General features: G+C 42.6%; 1 protein-coding gene across 4 annotated transcripts in view; it reads right to left on the bottom strand.

Moving 5' to 3' along the window:
* Nucleotides 1-17,077, bottom strand: part of RNF175 (ring finger protein 175) — a 48,792-nt gene that overhangs the window by 29,425 nt on the left and 2,290 nt on the right. For 3 of the 4 annotated variants that reach the window (XM_014737991.3, XM_023636415.2, XM_023636416.2), the window contains exons 2-3: nt 8,466-8,503; nt 5,521-5,662 (exon numbers count right to left, since the gene is read on the bottom strand). In XM_014737991.3, coding sequence (XP_014593477.2) covers nt 5,521-5,662; nt 8,466-8,503 — 180 coding nt within the window. Of the gene's footprint in view, nt 1-5,520; nt 5,703-8,465; nt 8,504-17,077 lie in introns of all 4 variants that reach the window. The other variant, XM_070257648.1, reaches the window with a different exon arrangement.

Raw genomic sequence — 17,077 nt, 5'->3', positions numbered from 1 at the left:
TGAGACAGAAACTCTTTATTCTCTTTCATTTTTGAAAGAATTTCTCTGAGTATAGAATTCTAAGTTGGTGGATTTTTCCTTTTAATATTTTAAATATTTCACTCTACTCTCTTCTTGCATACACGGTTTGTGAAGAAAAATCTGATGTAATTCCTATCCTTGTTCCTCAAGAGGTAAGGTATCTTTATTCCTCTGGATGCTTTTAAGATTTTCTCTTTGTCCTTCTGCACTGTGAATTTTATATGCCTAGGTATAGGTTTCTTGCTATTTGTCCTGCTTCTTCTTTGAGTTTCTTAGGCCTGTGGTTTGATGTCTGTCATTAATTAAAAAATTTTTTTGGCCATTATTCCTTCAAATACTTCTTTAGCTCCATTATTTCTTTCTTCTCCTTTTGGTATTCCAATATGTATATGTTACACTTTTTGGAATTATTCCACAGTTCTTGGCTATTCTGTTCCTTTTTTTTGGTTCTTTTTTTCTCTTTGTGTCTCAATTTGGGAAGTTTCTATTGAGATTATCTTCAAAGTTACTGATTCTTTCCTCAAACACGTCCAGTTTATTGATGAGCCATCAAAGGCATTCTTTATTTCTGTTACAGTTTTTTAAAATTTATTTCTAGCATTTATTTTAGTTTCTTTCTTTGGGTTTCCACCTCTTTGCTTCCATCATCCATCTGGTTCTTGCACGTCATCTACTTTTTCCATTAGAGCCCTTAGCATGTTAACCACAGTTATTTTAAATTTCCAGTCTGATAATTGCAAAATATTTGTGATATCTGAGTCTGGTCTAATGCTTGCTTTGCCTCTTCAGATTGTGTTTTTCTCCTTTTAGCATGACTTGTAATTTTTGGTTGAAAGGCACACATAATGTACTGGATAATGAGAACTGAAATAAATAGGCCTTTAGTGTGAGGTTTTGTGTTAATTTGGCTAGGAGTTGGGCTGTGTTTAATGTTTGCTGTAGGTGTCAGAAGCTTCAATTTCCCTTAGTATACTTGTTTGTGTCTACCTTTTTGTCTTTGGGTTTCCCTAAAAGCTTCTTGCATAGCGTCTGAGTCTTGCAGCTCTTTCAGCTCTAATACACTGCTACACCAGACACCTATTGATGTGCTGGTAAGATGTGGGGGCAGTGGAAGTGTTCTATCATTCTATGATTAAGTCTTGGTCTTTTAGTGGCCCTCTGTCCCTATGCTGAGACCTTTACGAGTGTTTCTCAACTATTTGTTTTCCCCTTAGGTGAGACAAGAAGACTAGAGGGGGCTGAAGTTGGATAATTTCCCTCCCCCAAGGTTGGATCAGACTCTGACAAAACTTTTCCCCTCGCTGTGTAGGTCTTTGTTATGGAGAACATTCTAGGTCTAGTTCAAAATGATTACTTCTCCCCTCTCCCATTCAGAAGCACAAGGGGTTTGTCTCTGCTTTTCACCATGAGAACCTGGTGAGGTTCCTAGAGGTAAAACCTAAAATAATGTGGGAGGTCCCTAAGATTGTGGCCCTCAGGAGTTTCTCAGTCTCACACTAGTCTAAACTTCACTTCCAGAAATTCTTCAAAGTTACCCAGTAAGTGTTTCTACCAGTTTAGGGCTCTGGCAGCTTCTGCTCCCAGGAAGCAGATCTCGTTGTGATTCCCTGCTTTCACTTGTCTTTCCAGATTTTGAACGGGGTGGTTTGACCTCAATTCTCTGATAGATCTAAGAAAAGTCACTGACATTCAGTTTGTCCAATTTTTCTCTTGTTGTAAGAGGGGAGAGATGATTTTCAAGCTTCTTACATGTCAGAGTTGAAACTAAAAGTCCTTTTTATTTTTTAAAATTCCATCACTTTAAAGATAAGGAAGCTGAGGCTCACTGTGGGTTAAGTGAGTAGCTAAAGTCTTCTAACTCCTAAGCCAGTACTCTTCCCTTCATCTTCCCGCCTCTGGTTCCTATTAATACATCTCGCAAGATCAGCCTGGGGAACGCTCCACAGACAAAGCATATGGCAGAGCAGAAGGGTGTGGCAAGGCAGGACACACAGGTGCACTGCTTTGCAAAAACAAGACATCAAATCTCCTAGCGGAGAATGTTGATTAATAGCTGAGCATTCACTTTAGCTCTACAAAAAGGTTCAGAAAAAGAGTCTTTTATTAGTAAACTGCTTTTATAGTGCATGATTAAATTTGCACAAATGGTATATACAAAGAATCCTCTTGAACACATTCAGAGTCAGCTAACGGCACGGAACACTCACTATGTCCAGTCACTGAGCTAGAAGTTCTCACAGGGAAATGTTTCCGAATCGCAAGGACTCTGGGAGACAGGTTCCTGTCTTCAGTATTTCCATCTCACAGATAAGGAAACCATGGTTCAAGAGATATTGAAGGAGCTTATCCTTGATATGAGAGAAAACAACTAGTGAGGTTGGATTCTAGTCTCCTCTGTAACTGATTAGCGATATGACCTTGACCAAGTTATTCACTCTCTCTGAACTATGTTTCACAAAGAGAATAAAAATAATTACCTCCCAGGGTAAATTAGATAATGTACAAAAGCACTTATCACAGTTATAACAATAATAGTAATTTATATATAAATTTATCTATGTATTAATTTATATATAAATAATCATAGTAATTAGAATTATAATAACTATAGGGTAACTATTATTATAGTAATTATAATTAATATGTTATATATAATAATACATTACTAATATTGATGGAGGTTACAAAATCAAATCATGGAAACGAACTTTACTGTGTGGCCCCTTGTAGAAAAGAGGCAGGAACTTCATGAATCTTATGAACATGTTCAAGGCTCTCTGTAGCTCTGGTAGGTCCTACATAGTCTTAGATGCCAAGAGACATAACTTAAAAATTAGGTTCTTTCTGGATGATGAGGCTGTTTAGGTCAGTATTTGTGGAAACACATCCATCAAATTCCATCCCAAAGATGTTAAATTGAAGGGTGCATTAGGTCCAGGTTTTTTCGATACAGTTCATGAAGAGCACAATAAGAAAGCTGGAAACTGGTGCCGGAATCAGCAACTGGTGCTCTGGGAACCATCTCCAGCTCCAATGGTTGCAGAAATCACTGAGAGGTCCTGAAATGGCTGTGTTCTGATGACTGGCTCTGGCAGTGAATCCCCAGGAGGGATGCAAAGCATGGGGGCAAACTCGAGGCAGCAGCGTGGAAAGATCAGCCTGCCATGCTGGCTCTTACCTTGAGCCAAAGATTGTCAACAGAGACATGCAGGAGAAAGGGGCTACTCCACTCGTTCCTTTGGGACTACGTGATCATAGATGGACTGATGGGCAAAGAAGTAGAAAATATTCTAGAGGCCAATCACGTCTATGAACTAACCCAGCAGAGTCCCAACAGGGCCACCAGGACACCCAAATCTGTCCTTGACCACTGTGGGGTGTCTTTATCTAGGCTCCTGGCTTTTTCAAAGTGCCAGGCAGGATCATCCTAAAAGAGGCCTCTATCACATCACCTTATCACCTCCAAGGTGATCCTTAGAACCGAACAGCCCCTCTGGGTAGCCAAAAATAGAGGAGCTGTGTGATAGAAGGACAGAGAAACAGCAATCTTGGGGAGCAGAAGTGAGGTGATTAAGGGAGTCCAGTTGTGGGTGGAGAGTGGCGTGCAGTCAAATGCAACGTTCCTGGAGAGGCAGGTACCCCAGGCAGCACAGCCTGTGCAGCGGGCAAAGGCAAGCAACTTGAAAAGACCACTCCAGCTAAACAGCAGTTGTTAGGCTCAGGGATGTCCACCTGGGCCTGGTGTAGCCTGAGTTGTCAAGAATTAGAATCTCCACTGGCAACAGGTACTTCAGGGGAGCCTCTGACTCACAGGCAGGGCTATCTGTGGCCAGATGAGCCAGGGTGCGAGTGCCACATCGACGGGTGCAGTCACCCAGAGAGTGTGAGAGAATTCAGAGAGTGGACTCAGGAGCAACTTCAAACACAGGACAAGGCCACATGCTTATTGCCGTAAGCCACGTCAAAAATCATCAGATAAAAATGGAGGAAGAGTGGAGAGATACAGTGAAGGTCAGTTGGCTCACGTGGCGTTTCCTTTCAAGGGCGAGGGCCTTTTATGCAAAATCCATACCTGTGGTGCCACAGAAACTGAACATTTTAAAAACTATCTAATTCAGAGAGAATTATCAGGTATAAAGGAAGGATGGAACAGGGCTATAAATGGCTTCCTTAAGAATCCAGGTTTCTTCTTACTTAAGGACTCCAGAAATTCTGTTTTAGGTGTTTCCATTTTGCAGATAAGGAAACCATGGTTAAGATATATTTAAGGAGCTTTTCTTTGATATGGGAGTGACTAACTAATGAAGTTTGATTCTAGTTTCCTTCACTTAAAAAAATTTGTCTAAGTGCAATATAGAGGGTGTTTATTTTAATTGACAAGACAGTGGTGACACGACAGCAAATCAATGTGTTGGCTTAAAAAACAAAAACAAGATTCCTTTCTAAATAAATGGACAAATTGTCTAAACTTAAACATTATACAGAACTGAAAAGAATTATTTTAGACCATGAACTACACAGGAAATAATTTTTATGATGGGTGAAAATAAAATAAAATACTGGTCTAAGCCAGCACTTCATATGTCACAGGCAAGCCTTCTTATCCGATGACCAGGTCAAGACCTAGAAGCATGTAGAGTGTTAATTGAGGACCTCTTCCTTTGCAATGTTTCCCTATTTAGGCCATACTTGAATCTAAACCATTTGTTCTTGAAACGTGGTCCCAGCACCAGTAGCATCTTGTTAGATGTACAAATTCTCGGGCCCCCATTGAATTAGAAACTCTGCGGGGGGGACCTGGGAATCTGATTTAACAAGCCCTCTAGGTGATTCTGACACACCCTAAGATTTGAGCACCACTGCTCTAACCATTGCAGTGGCAGGGTCTTAGGTTCAACAAGGCTCAGGGTATGACTCTGAGGCCCTGAGATGGCACAGTTCCAACGGACATGCCCAGAGGGACTGGCCTGTGAGGATGGGACGGCGCTCCATGCTGCTGAGGTCAGTGCAGTGTTTGCATTAGGATATTTCCATGGATATGCAAACCATCAATGCCAAGACAGTTTATTGCTAATGAAGCAAAGTTAGACAGCCGCAACCTTTTGTTTCTATTATTCCTAATCCTCCTTTTCCTGGGCCATTAGCAAAAGTTGTTCATGCTCAAAAGGAAAATTGGTTTACTGAAACCAGGGTTTCTCAGCCTTGGCACTATTGATGTTTTTGTCATGAGGAGCTGTCCTGGGCGTGTTTAGCAGTATCCCTGGCCTCTATCCACTATGTGCCAGTAGCAACTCTCGTCCCCCTCCCGCTCCCACTAAGGCGTGACAATCACAAACATTTCCAGACATTGCCAAATGACTCCTGGGGGCAAAATTGCACCTAGTTGAGAACCACTAACTTAAACTAAACCATTTTCTTCAAAGCGGGCAACGGGCAAGGCAACGAAGGAGGGATGTGGCAGCCAGAGGGGTAGGCTTTAGTGACCAGGGGGCAACTCACGTTGTAGGACCGGCCGTGCCTCTGTCTCCACTGCACCAGCACGATCTGGGCGATGACCAGGGCGCAGAGGAAGATCAAGATCATCTCCACGTGCATGGACTCATGGCCCCGGTGCATCCTGTACATCCTCTCCTGCTGCAGGCTAGAACCGGCATATGAGGTTATCTGAAAAACTCTCAAGCCTTGCACATTTAGGCAAAAAAAAAAAAAAGAGAAAAAAAGTGCCTTTTTTGGCTGGACTCATAGGAAGCAATTGTGCATTTCAAATATATGGGTTTTTAAGCTTTGGTTACAAAGTTTTCCTAAGTTTTTCTTGGTTCCTCCTTTTCCCCCAGGCTTGGGGAAGGAGCAGCAGAGAGGAGAAGCCAGAGGTGATAAGCAAAATCAATTCCTCTCAGTCTTTTGCTTTCCCATGTGCAGTTTTGGCCCCAGCATTGTCCTTTCAAGTTAGGTGATAGGGCGGAAAAATCACTGACGGGCCCTAGGAAGACCTGGGTTCGAGTCCCTGATCTGCTACTTCATTGCCATGTAACCTTGGGAAAGTCACTCACCCTCTCTGAGCCTCCGTTTCCTCATTTGCACATTTAAAATAAGGATCCCTCCATATCTCACAGGATTGTTCTAAAACTGTAAAGCACATATGTTATTTTGTTTGTACCTATATGAGAAATAATAGTGATTATGAGGTTGAATCCTATGAAATTGCTATTTTTGAAAGTCAAAAATAGTGAAATATCAGTAATTTCAAGTAATTTCTAATATTCTCAAGTAAAAGGATATCCTGCAGATGGTGCCTATGGAGCTATTATTCATGGGGCTATGGAAAACTCCTGAGTGAGTTGTACAAATTTTTCTCATTATAAGGAGAAAGAAGAGGCCTAAATATTATCTTTGACAGGCAAAAACATTCAGATGATGGTGGAATGTTTCCATTTTTCGTTGGACTCTTACTTTCTGCACAATGGTAGAGAAAAACCACTAAAATAGTCTATCATCTGGTTTAACTTCCAAAGCATAAGAAGCCTTGAGGAAAGCCTAGAGCCGTGGTTCTTGACCTTGGCTGTAAATTGGAAATCACCGGGGAGCTTTTAAAAATCCCAGCGCCCAAGCTGTACCTCATTTAAAGGACCATTGCTGGGTTTTATGGGCTGACTTGTGTCCCCTTCCAAATCCATATGTTGAAGTCCTAACCCCCAGAACCTCAGAATGTGACTGTATTTGGAGATAGGGACTTTAAAGAGGTGATCAAGGTAAAATGAGGTCATGTGGGTGGTGACTGGTGTCCTTATACGAAGAGATTAGGGCGCAGACTCACACAGAGGGAAGACCATGGGAAGACACAGTGAGCAGCTGGCCATCTGCAGGCCAAGGAAAAAGGCCGCAGAAGAAACCAAAGCCTGCTGACACCTTAATCTTGGACTTCCAGCCTGCAGAACTATGAGAGAATACATTTCTGCTGTTTAAGCTGCCCACTCTGTGGTATTTCATTATGGCAGCCCTGGTAAATGGACAAAGCTTTCCAGGATGGGCTCTAGGCATCCGTACTTTTTAAAGGTCCTCATGTGATTCTCAACTCATGTGATTCCTCATGTGATTGAGAATCACTGGCCCGGAGCGAAAGAGGTCCAGGGTCAAGATTAGGGAAAAGGGGGAAGAACGATAAATGCTGCCAACTAATTACTTTATAAATATTGGTTAGCATTATCTTTCACCCTCAATGGGGCACCATCAGTCACTAAATCTCTTAAAATGTCCACTTACGACTGGTTACAGTATGCACTTAGCTAGTGTATTAATCAGAAAACACTGCGGAGAAATATTCCGTGCCACAACACTGTGATTCTTTAAAGGCGCTTGTTGGGTATACGGGTTGGGTTCTCCCGCTTTAACAGCATTTCTACAACTACTCTGAAGAGCTGAGAAGTATGGAAAGTTTCAGAAAAGGGCCCCATCTGAATCCCAGGGGTGCCCCCTGCTGGAGAATACACAGAAATGGGCCTGCAGAGCCTCGTAAATATTCCTGCTGTAGCTCAGCTTCTTTGAGACGGAATCTTAGAATGTCAGAGCTGAAACCCCTGCATTTATCAAACGAAGAAGGTAAAGTTCACATGAGGTAAGCAAGCTAAAAAACATCACATGGCTATTATTCTCCTAGCTGAGCTTAGAAGATGAGAATCATTTCCAGAACCTCTTTAAAAAATACACTCATTCCTCTGAAGCAATGGGAAATGAAGAAAAATAAAAGGGTATAAGAATTTAGTTATAGTTTTTACAGCCCCAAATCCAAAACAACTATTTCATATTCTATGTAACAAACAGGCTTTCAATTTTGGCGATGTAGATAGAAGTGTGAATTTATCATCAGTCTAAAACAGGACTTGCATAGATATAAAACGAAATTTGCCTTATGACATTAATCTATTTTGTGTATATCTAATGAAAATGCATCTCAAATGGTTAACCTGTGTGGAAGTACTTTGGAAAGTAGAAAGTAGTATACAAATGTAATAAGTATTTCCCATCTTGATTAGGAATACACTCATAATTGATGACCATAATGCAAAAAAGAGGAACTTTGCATTTTTATTTCATTTCATTTGGTGCCCACAGGGGCCCAATGCCTCTGCAGTAGGTACAGGACACAGGGGAAACAGCATATAAAGAAAACCTGATGTATCTTGTGCCTAACACAAATACTAACTCGACACTGCCCTATTTCGAAGGACATACAATCTAGCTTTGTGGGATTGTATAGAACACACTGTAGAAAACAGATGGAATCCTTGTGGTTTTGGTCTATATCTTTGTGCGCGCATGGCTATGCTAACCCACCTTCTTTATCCTGGGAAATTTACAAACAAACTGATGGCTTCATTTAAGTTAAACTGTTAAGATGGAAATCTAATTTTACTATAACAGCTATAAAAAAAAAACTAATCACTTACTTCCACTCATCATCCGCAGAAAGTTTTGTGTGAGAAATCTGAAAAACATAGAAAGAGCTCTTCTCAAAATTTCTTTGTTTTCTTAGCTTGTATTTTACAGCATTACATGGGGAACCCAGACCATGAAAAACAGTGATGTTTCCTAGGACTGGAATAATTTAGGATGAAAGCCCTAATAATATATTTGCTTAAGGAATTAAAGCACACACACTCCAAAACAAAACAGTAATCAGCTCACTATTCATAAATATTTGATTCTGCTCCTAGATCAGAGAACCAGACGAGGCTCCATTCCTGCGGTTTCTGTTTGGCAATTCAGTCAACGTTGTACAGTGTGGGTTCCCAATAAGCAGTGTCACCCTGGCTTCTGGGATATGATGTGTCAATCTGAGAACCCCTAAAAAACATCTGTTTTGCTGGTATCTTAAATGATGCCAACAAGTAAATATCATTTTCAAGTTCAAGATTTTAGAAATGGAACTGACTAGAGGCTCTACTTAGTTGGAGGATTTTTATGTCCTCCTGTTAATTTAATTTAATTTAAAGCCTGGCCCCAGGGAAGGGGGTAATCTGGCCTTGCCCTTGCAGAATGAGCTGGAGAGCACAGAGACCATCCCCAGGAAGTGCTTTGGGACGACCTACTGAGTGTACCCACATGCTATATCGTCCCTCGATCACTGCTAATCCACTACATTTGGTCATTTGAAACTTTTAAAGCCAATCATTGGAAAGACATAATCTTATAACTTTCATGGAGAGCACAGATAGCTTAATCCCTAGTCCTGTAGTGTTAAAAGCTAAACTCCCCAATGATGGCAAAGAAGGGAAGGCAAATAAAACCTTTGTTACACAAATCTGATATTAACTAGATTTTTTTCTTCAAATGGCATAAGCAGTTCTGGCAGATGGAAAGAAACAATGCCATCCATAGTTTAGTCCGGGATTTCTGATTTGACGTAAACAGGTTCCATATTAAAATCTGTGCTTCTGTCAGAGGCTCGAGGGGTTCCCTCACAAGAGAGAACAAAGCTCCGGATGACACAGCGAAGTAGAGGCTTAGGCAACATGTGCCAGGGCTTGCTGGATGATGCCAGGAAAGACAGAGAAAGTGGGTGGCATCAGGTGATGCTGGCAGCTTCTCCATGGCTCCCTGCCCCTGCGTGATCCCACCTGGTGGTCCCTGATATTCCAATGGATGTCATAGAAACTAGGCTCAAATGCAGCCTTCCAGGAGCAAAGCCTTAGTGGCAACCCTCAGAGAGCAGCAATACCCTAGTCCCCTCCTTTGTCTGAGAGGTCCCTCTCTGCTAACTGCTGCTTTGAGGGAGAAGACATTGCATGGGTTTGAAGCCCTGAGCCATGTAGCCACCCAGCACCACCCAGCACGGAACACTGAGCTGACTGGTTCCTTGGGTGACCTTGGGCACAACACTAACCTATGTCTGTCTTCATTTCCTTATTAGAAACTGGAGATTGATATAAGAGCTCCTCTTGTCTACTTCACTGGGCAATGAGTATAAATAAGAAACTATAAGAGAGTTTTGTAGGAAAATGCTTCATCCAAGGGCCAATTATCTCAATAAAAGCTATAATCTACAGGACTCCCGGGTCCTCCTCATTTTGCTGTTCACGATCTTCAGGTTCATAGTGCTTCTTGTTAAAGTCAACTTAAAACAGGGAACTGGGTTTTTAGTTAAGTTGAGAAGAAACACTCCCTTTGCCTTTTACTAGCAATAGCCCTGGGCACAAATGAGTAACTATCCACCAGATTTCAAGTCATTATAATGAAGCATGATAAATTATTCTACTGAACACCAGGAAAGCTTAGGGAGTGGAAATTGTGGCTGAAAAGATTTCTGCTAAATACAAGTAAGAACTTCCTTAGATCAAGTGATATTGAAACAATACTCTTATTTCCTAAGGAAAAAACAAACTATGATGAAGATGGTGGTGGTGGTGGTCGTGGTGACACTCTTAGGGACATCTCTTTTTTAGTAATAGTTCCTTATTGTACAATATTTTTTTCTGGGGTGGAGTCTACTTTTTGACAATTTTTCCTGATATATTATTACGTAAGCCCATTCAAGATCTTAAGAAGATGTATTTTGGAAACTAAAATGACATTAAAATTCATCTGGAAGGGTAAGCATATAAAGATAGTCAGGAAATTCAGAAGAAAAATAATAAAGACTGGGAGCTTGGCTTATCAGACACTGAAATCCACAGAAATTAACTGAAAGCAGTATTGGCCCAGGGATAACAAGAGAGATGAATGAACAGAACACAGACTCTGTTCTGTGAATAGACCCAAGAACATGTGATAAATGAGTCACTTCAAATCAATGAGGAAAAAATGGATTGTTCAATAAATGGTGCTGAGACAATTGGCTAGGCATTTGGAAAAAACAGAAAGCTGGATCCAGTCCTAATTCCTCACTTGAAAATAAATTCTAGATGGATCACATATTTAAATGCAAAAAAGAAAATCTTGAAAGTACTAGAAGAAAATGTGGGTAAGCAATTTAAGAATCATGTGGTGGAGAAGTCATTTCTAAGTATGATGTCGAGCCTAGAAATTATAAAGTAAAAAAACCGACAGATTTTGAGGACATAAAAATCAAATACATTATAATCACCTATATTTGAAAGACAAATTAAACTGGGGAAAATACAATATACGTGAGAGGCAAGAAGTTAATAACCTAAATAAAATTTTATAATTTAAATAAAAGAGACGGACCCTTCCAAAGGGCAAAGTATGTGAACAAGAAAGTCACAAAAGAGGAAATACATGTGACTAATCCATTTATGGAAAGATGTTCAGCTCACTACGAATAACTGTGTAAAAGCCTTCATGAAAGCAGGCTGATTGTGCTAAGACCCTTGGGAGGGCTGAGAGATTGAGGGGTCTTAGCACTCTGGAAGTGGGGGTGCAAGTGGGGTTGCCAATAGAAGGTTCAGCTGAAAGTCGGTTTAAGACTGCGATCCCAACCCTGGTAGAATTCTAGTGGGGCTCAGAGGCACCAGGCACACACAGCAGGGCTAGACCACATCGAAAGTCCTCATCTGAAGGGAGAGAGCCCCAGCCCGGTCCCTCAGTGGCAGGTCACCCCTAGATCAGGCCCCAGGGCCTCTGCCCTGCTTTAGAAGGCCCTGTGCATCTCAAATTGGAAACACAAAAACTTTATTTTTTGTCTTTTCTATCTCTTATGAAAATATTTTGAAAGTTTGGTAACTGAGTAGAAATTGCCTGGACAGGAAGGATGTGGGGCTGACACACCCCAGGTGGATTAGAGGAGAAGGAGAGGAGAAAAAGCACAGCCTGTGCTCTGGGAAATCAGAGACGGAGTTTTTAAATTTGGCCCCCTCAAACCATCCAAAGCAGGTGAAGGCAGACGGGTATTCCCTCATCACCGCGCTGCCTCTCTTCCCTCCACTGTGGTAGGGTCATTTGGGAACAGCTAAGAACTGTCTAGAAATCCTGAGTTTGAAAAGTGAAGCGTGCAGCAGGGGAGCTACCTACCAGGGACCTTGGGGAGTCCTATGGGATCAGTTGTCCTCCCTGGTGTAGGCACTGTAGTGGGTTGAGTTGTGTCCCCTCAAAAGATGCATCCAAGTCCTGACCCCTGGTACCTGAGACTGTGACTTTATTTGGAAATAGGGTCTTTGCAGATGTAAGCAAGTTAAGGATCTTGGGATGGGATCATCTTGGATTTAGGGTGGGCCCTGCATCCAATGACTGGTGTCCTTATCAGAGAAAGTCACTGGGAGATTTGACACCCAGAGACACACAGGCACAGAGGAGAAACACAGAAGAGAAGATCACGTGAAGACAGAGGCAGAGATTGGAGATTTGCAGCCACAAGCCCAGGAACACCTGGGGGCACCCAAAGCTGGAAGAGGCAAGGAAAGATACTCCCCTAGAGTCTTTGGAGGGAGCGCGGCCCTGACAACACCTAGATTTTGGACTTCTGGCCTCCAGAACTGTGAAGGAATAAATTTCTCTTGTTTTGGCAGACCTGGGAAACTAACACATACACATCCAAACTACCACCCCTCCGGGCCCAGCAGACCCCTGCTACACTCAGGTCTGCAGGCAGCAGGCTGCGTGGGAAGAGCATGGCCTCTTACAGCCTCTGAGTCAAGCAGGCTGCATGTCACGGGTGGACCTGCAGACAGTGCTTTCAGAGCAGCTTGTTTTATGATCTTTAGACATGTGGCATGTGGGCCTTTATTTGTACTCTCATCCTGGGCCTAGTAGAGGCAGGCCTGCCTAGTTGGCTGGGAATACTGGCAGCCAGACATACCCCTTGCACACAGAAGACCAGAGGATTTCTCTCTGGGGAAGCCATCCAGGCCAAGAGAAAAGACGTACGGATATGGATCGTCAGTGTTCTCCCTACGAAAAGGCCCAGCTGGGTCACCCTCTAGTGCAGCCAGCCTGTCAACAAGCTCTCCCCATTCACAAGAGCTTCCAAACAGTGTTTTAGTGTCTTCTCTTAAATACAAGCAGATGGCTAAAGATCACTAGATGTTTGACACAGGTGAGAGTTATGCATCCATGATGACATGAACACCATGCTTTAAAAAATATAGAGAAACAAAGAAAAGCTCTTAGAAAAGAAAAATATGAGAATGGAAATAAAAAATCTAATGGAAAGGTTGAAGATAAATTGACAAACTCCCTCAGAAAGAATAAAAAAACCCCAAAGAGATGGAAAATAGGAGAGAAATATAAGAAAATTAGACAATCTGGCCAGGAAGTCTCATATCCAAAAATAGGAGTTCCAGAACAGGAGAGTAGAGACAGTTGATAACAGGAAATTTACAAGAAATTACACAAGAAAATTCCCAAGAACTGAAAGACACCTGCTTTCAAATGAGAGGACTTACCAGCTGCCCAGCACAAAGGATGAAAAAAGACCCACATCAAGGCACATCAACATGAAATTAGAAAATCGTAGGTTCAAAAGGAAAGGCCTTTCCAGAGAGAAAATACAGGTCATATGCAAAGGATCAAGACTCAGAACAGCACTGGACTTTGGAACAGCAGCTCCACACGTTACAAGACAGCAGAACAAAGTGTTCAAATTTCCAAAGGAAAATTATTTGTATAGACAAACTACCAATCAAGTTTGGAGGCAGAATAAAGACATTTATAGAAATGCAAAATTTCAAAAACATTTACGTCCTACAAGTGCTGTCCAGGAGGCTCCCAGAGGATGAGCTCCACTCAAGCAGAGTAAACTGAGAAAGAGAGAAACAGGAGATGCAGGAAAGAGGAGTACAACCAGGACACTCCCTTCTGGGTGAAAGAACTCCCCAGGGAGAGTGGAGGGGCATCCAGGATGGATGTCTAGGCAGTAGACGGAAGGTGCAGGCATCCCGGCTGGACCAGGGGCACAGGTGGTTTCGCCAAGTGCATCTCCAAGAAAAAGATGAAGCTGAGAGATCAGCCAGTGTGTTCCAACGTATTGAGAAGATATGTACTATTCCAGCAGGGGGTTTTGGGATGCGCAGATGAGTGGTACACAGAAAACTAAGGAAATTGAAATATGCAAATAGATACAGTAATGTAAGCATTGGATAAAGACAGCCACAACTGGTGCTATAACTAAACTGAGAAGATGGAAGAAGGGGCAGCAGTGGCAGTAGGATAGAGTGGGCAGAGTGGTGTTAGAGAGTTTAGTTCTTATCTTCCACAGCAGAGAATCAATACATAATACCATTGACTAAAAATCAAGAAATATTACACAATTGTATTATTCAACATATGGAGCATATACTAGAAAAAATGGCTCAAAGAATTGAAAGGCATTGCCTCTGGGGAATGGAAATCAGGAATGGAGACGGGTGGAGTGGGAGTGGGGCTGCTGTTTTTTCATCTTGTAGAACTATTTGACTCTTTAAATTGTGGATGTACATAATTTCAATAAAAATTAGCACTAAAAAGAAAAAATTTCCATAGCAATGCGGTATAATTTTCACGTATAAAGATGACAAGGGGAAAAACGTTTGGCAGCCAGTGCTGATGAGGTAAAACGGGCTCTTTGTGCACTTCAGGTGTGGGTGTACATTAAGACCATTTCTCTGGAGAGAAATTTGGCAAGACATGTCAAAATTTTAAGTGTTTGTTCTACTGTAGAATATTCTAGGAATATTCTCTCAGGAAATGAAGAGCAGATACACAAGGAAGGATGACACAGGTGTTCACACAGTTTTGTTTAGAATATTGAAAAATTGGCAACAATCTACCTGTCAACCCATGGGAGATTGGTTAATGAGTTATAATATCTAGACAAAAGAAATCTATGTGGCTCTTTAAAATGATCATGCAGATCCACATTTATTGATGTAGAAATATTTCCATGATATATTGTTAAGAGAAAAAGCATGCTGCAAAAGCAGTCGTGTATACAATGAGCCCATCAATGTAAATGTATGTAAATGTACAGTTATACAAAATAAAGAATAAAGAGACATCTGGAAGAGAGAGATATCCAGAATGGTTACCAAAACGTTACCAGGAATGATCCATGGGTGTGATGTATCTTGGGATATTCACTCCTTTTTTATACCTGTCTATGTTGAATATATTCCTCAGAAGCATATGTCACTTAAGAGAAATTAAGAACTCATTTTTCACTCTGCCCTTTCCTTTCTTCTTCTCCTTGTCTATCAGTTGCCAAGTCCTTTTTTCTAATCCCTGCATCATCATTCCTATTTACCTTCCTTCTCCTTTCACCTGGCCAAATCTCACTTTTGAGATCTAGATTCTTCTAAGTGCCTCCTACATACCTCCACTTGGATGTCCCTCAGACACATGAACTCAACCCGCCCCCAAGTGAACATATTAATTGTCCCTCAAAGTGCTCCCATTTCGGTGGCCCCATCTCACTCAGTAGCCCCACATCCCATCCATCCAATGGCTTAAAGCAGGAATCTGGGGCACCATTCTTGACCCTAATCCTCCACCTCCGACCCTTTACCCTCCTTGCAAACCACTTCTTTTCACCTCGATGGCCTCTATGCCATCCATTCCACACATCTTTATGGACTTCCTCCTGGGTGCCAGGCACTGAGGTAGAAGCTGGCATACCATAAAGGTTATTAAGACAGACAAGTTTCCTGTTCTCATGAATTGAGCCTTGTGCTCTAGAGGAAGTATGAACAATAAACAAGTGAAGAAAACAATTACCTAATGTGGTAAATTCTGAGGAAACTAAAGAGAACGTGGGATAAAAAATAACCGGTGGGGGAGGGGCTATGACTCTTTAGATTGGGCGCCAAGGGAAAGCCTCTCTGAGCCTGAGAAGAGATGGGCCCAGGAGTTCAGCGTGTTCCCCTCCTCCCAGGGGCCCTTGCCTTCACTCTTTTTCCCCCTTCAAACAGTGAGGGTGATCCTACTAAAAGCAAACTGATCATATTATCATCCCCCTGCTTAAAATCCAAGCTGCCCTTGTTGTTAACATGGCTCAAAAGACACTGTGTCACTTTTCAGCCTCATTTCTCTCCACTGCCCCTTTACACCCTCTGCTCCAGCCAAGCAGAACTTTCCAGTCCCCTGAATGCTTTTCCTCCACCCGCAGCCTCCCTCTGGGGTTGCCTTTGACTCCACTTCCTCCAGGAAGCCCTTTGGGTTAGGCCCCTCCAGTAGGCCCACTGTTACCACAACGCATGGTCATTGATGGTTTATTTACCTGTCTGAATATGTAGGAGGGCAGGGCTGGGCCTTACCCAACCCTGAATCCCCCCTGTCTGGTACACCACACAGTCAATCAATATCTTTGAAAACGGCCAGCCTCCTGCTTCTGGCCCTCATCATTTCTCACCTGAACTGCTGACTCCAAACTGATTTCCCCACTTTCAACTCTTCCCTCGCAAAAATCCATCTGTTAGAAAAATCTTGCTAAAAAGAGGACCAAACCAGACCAGTAAAACACCGATGTCCCTGGGACACACGTCAGCGGGAGGTAAGGATGTTAGGTTTGGAGTGTTGTGTTCAGAGACATGAAATTCACGTTACAGGGCAAGGGCAAAACTCCCATGGATGAAGAGCAGGGGAGGGGCTGTGTATGCCCTACCCCAAGGCAGAGAGCAGTTTTGCAGTTTGGGGGCAGAGATGGGTCCTCGGGGGGGGGGGGGGGGGGGGGGGCGGGAATCAGAGCCTGAAAAGCTCAGACAAGCAGAAGAGGGAACTGCTGAATCCACGCTCTCTCCTCTCTTGCACCCCAAATTGGAGGAGTGTCACAAGTACACAGGGTGCAGCTGGCTCAGTGGACCCCACGGGGTGCAGCTGGGGAGGGGGAGGATGGGGAATAGGGAGACAGTGTCTGCCATAAAGAGGTACACAGGGAGCTGGGTAGACTCGTGTCCCAGATCATGAGGTTGTATGCTCATTCATTCAATAAACATTTAATGAGGGCCTGACATTTGCCAGACTCTGTTCTAGGTGCTGGAAATATAGTAGCTGCAAAGCAGATCAAGTGCCCGATCTCCTGGAGCTCCAGCCAAGGTGATACACAAATAGACAGACATGCTTCAGGTGGCAGTAAGGGTGAGGAAGGAAAATAAAATAGACTGAGGTTTAGAGTGAGGGGGTGCTATCACAC

Source organism: Equus caballus, chromosome 2, assembly GCF_041296265.1.
Source record: "Equus caballus isolate H_3958 breed thoroughbred chromosome 2, TB-T2T, whole genome shotgun sequence".
Classification (NCBI taxonomy): domain Eukaryota; kingdom Metazoa; phylum Chordata; class Mammalia; order Perissodactyla; family Equidae; genus Equus; species Equus caballus.
The sequence above is the reverse complement of the archived record's forward strand: the minus strand, read 5'-3'. Positions and strand labels throughout refer to the sequence as shown.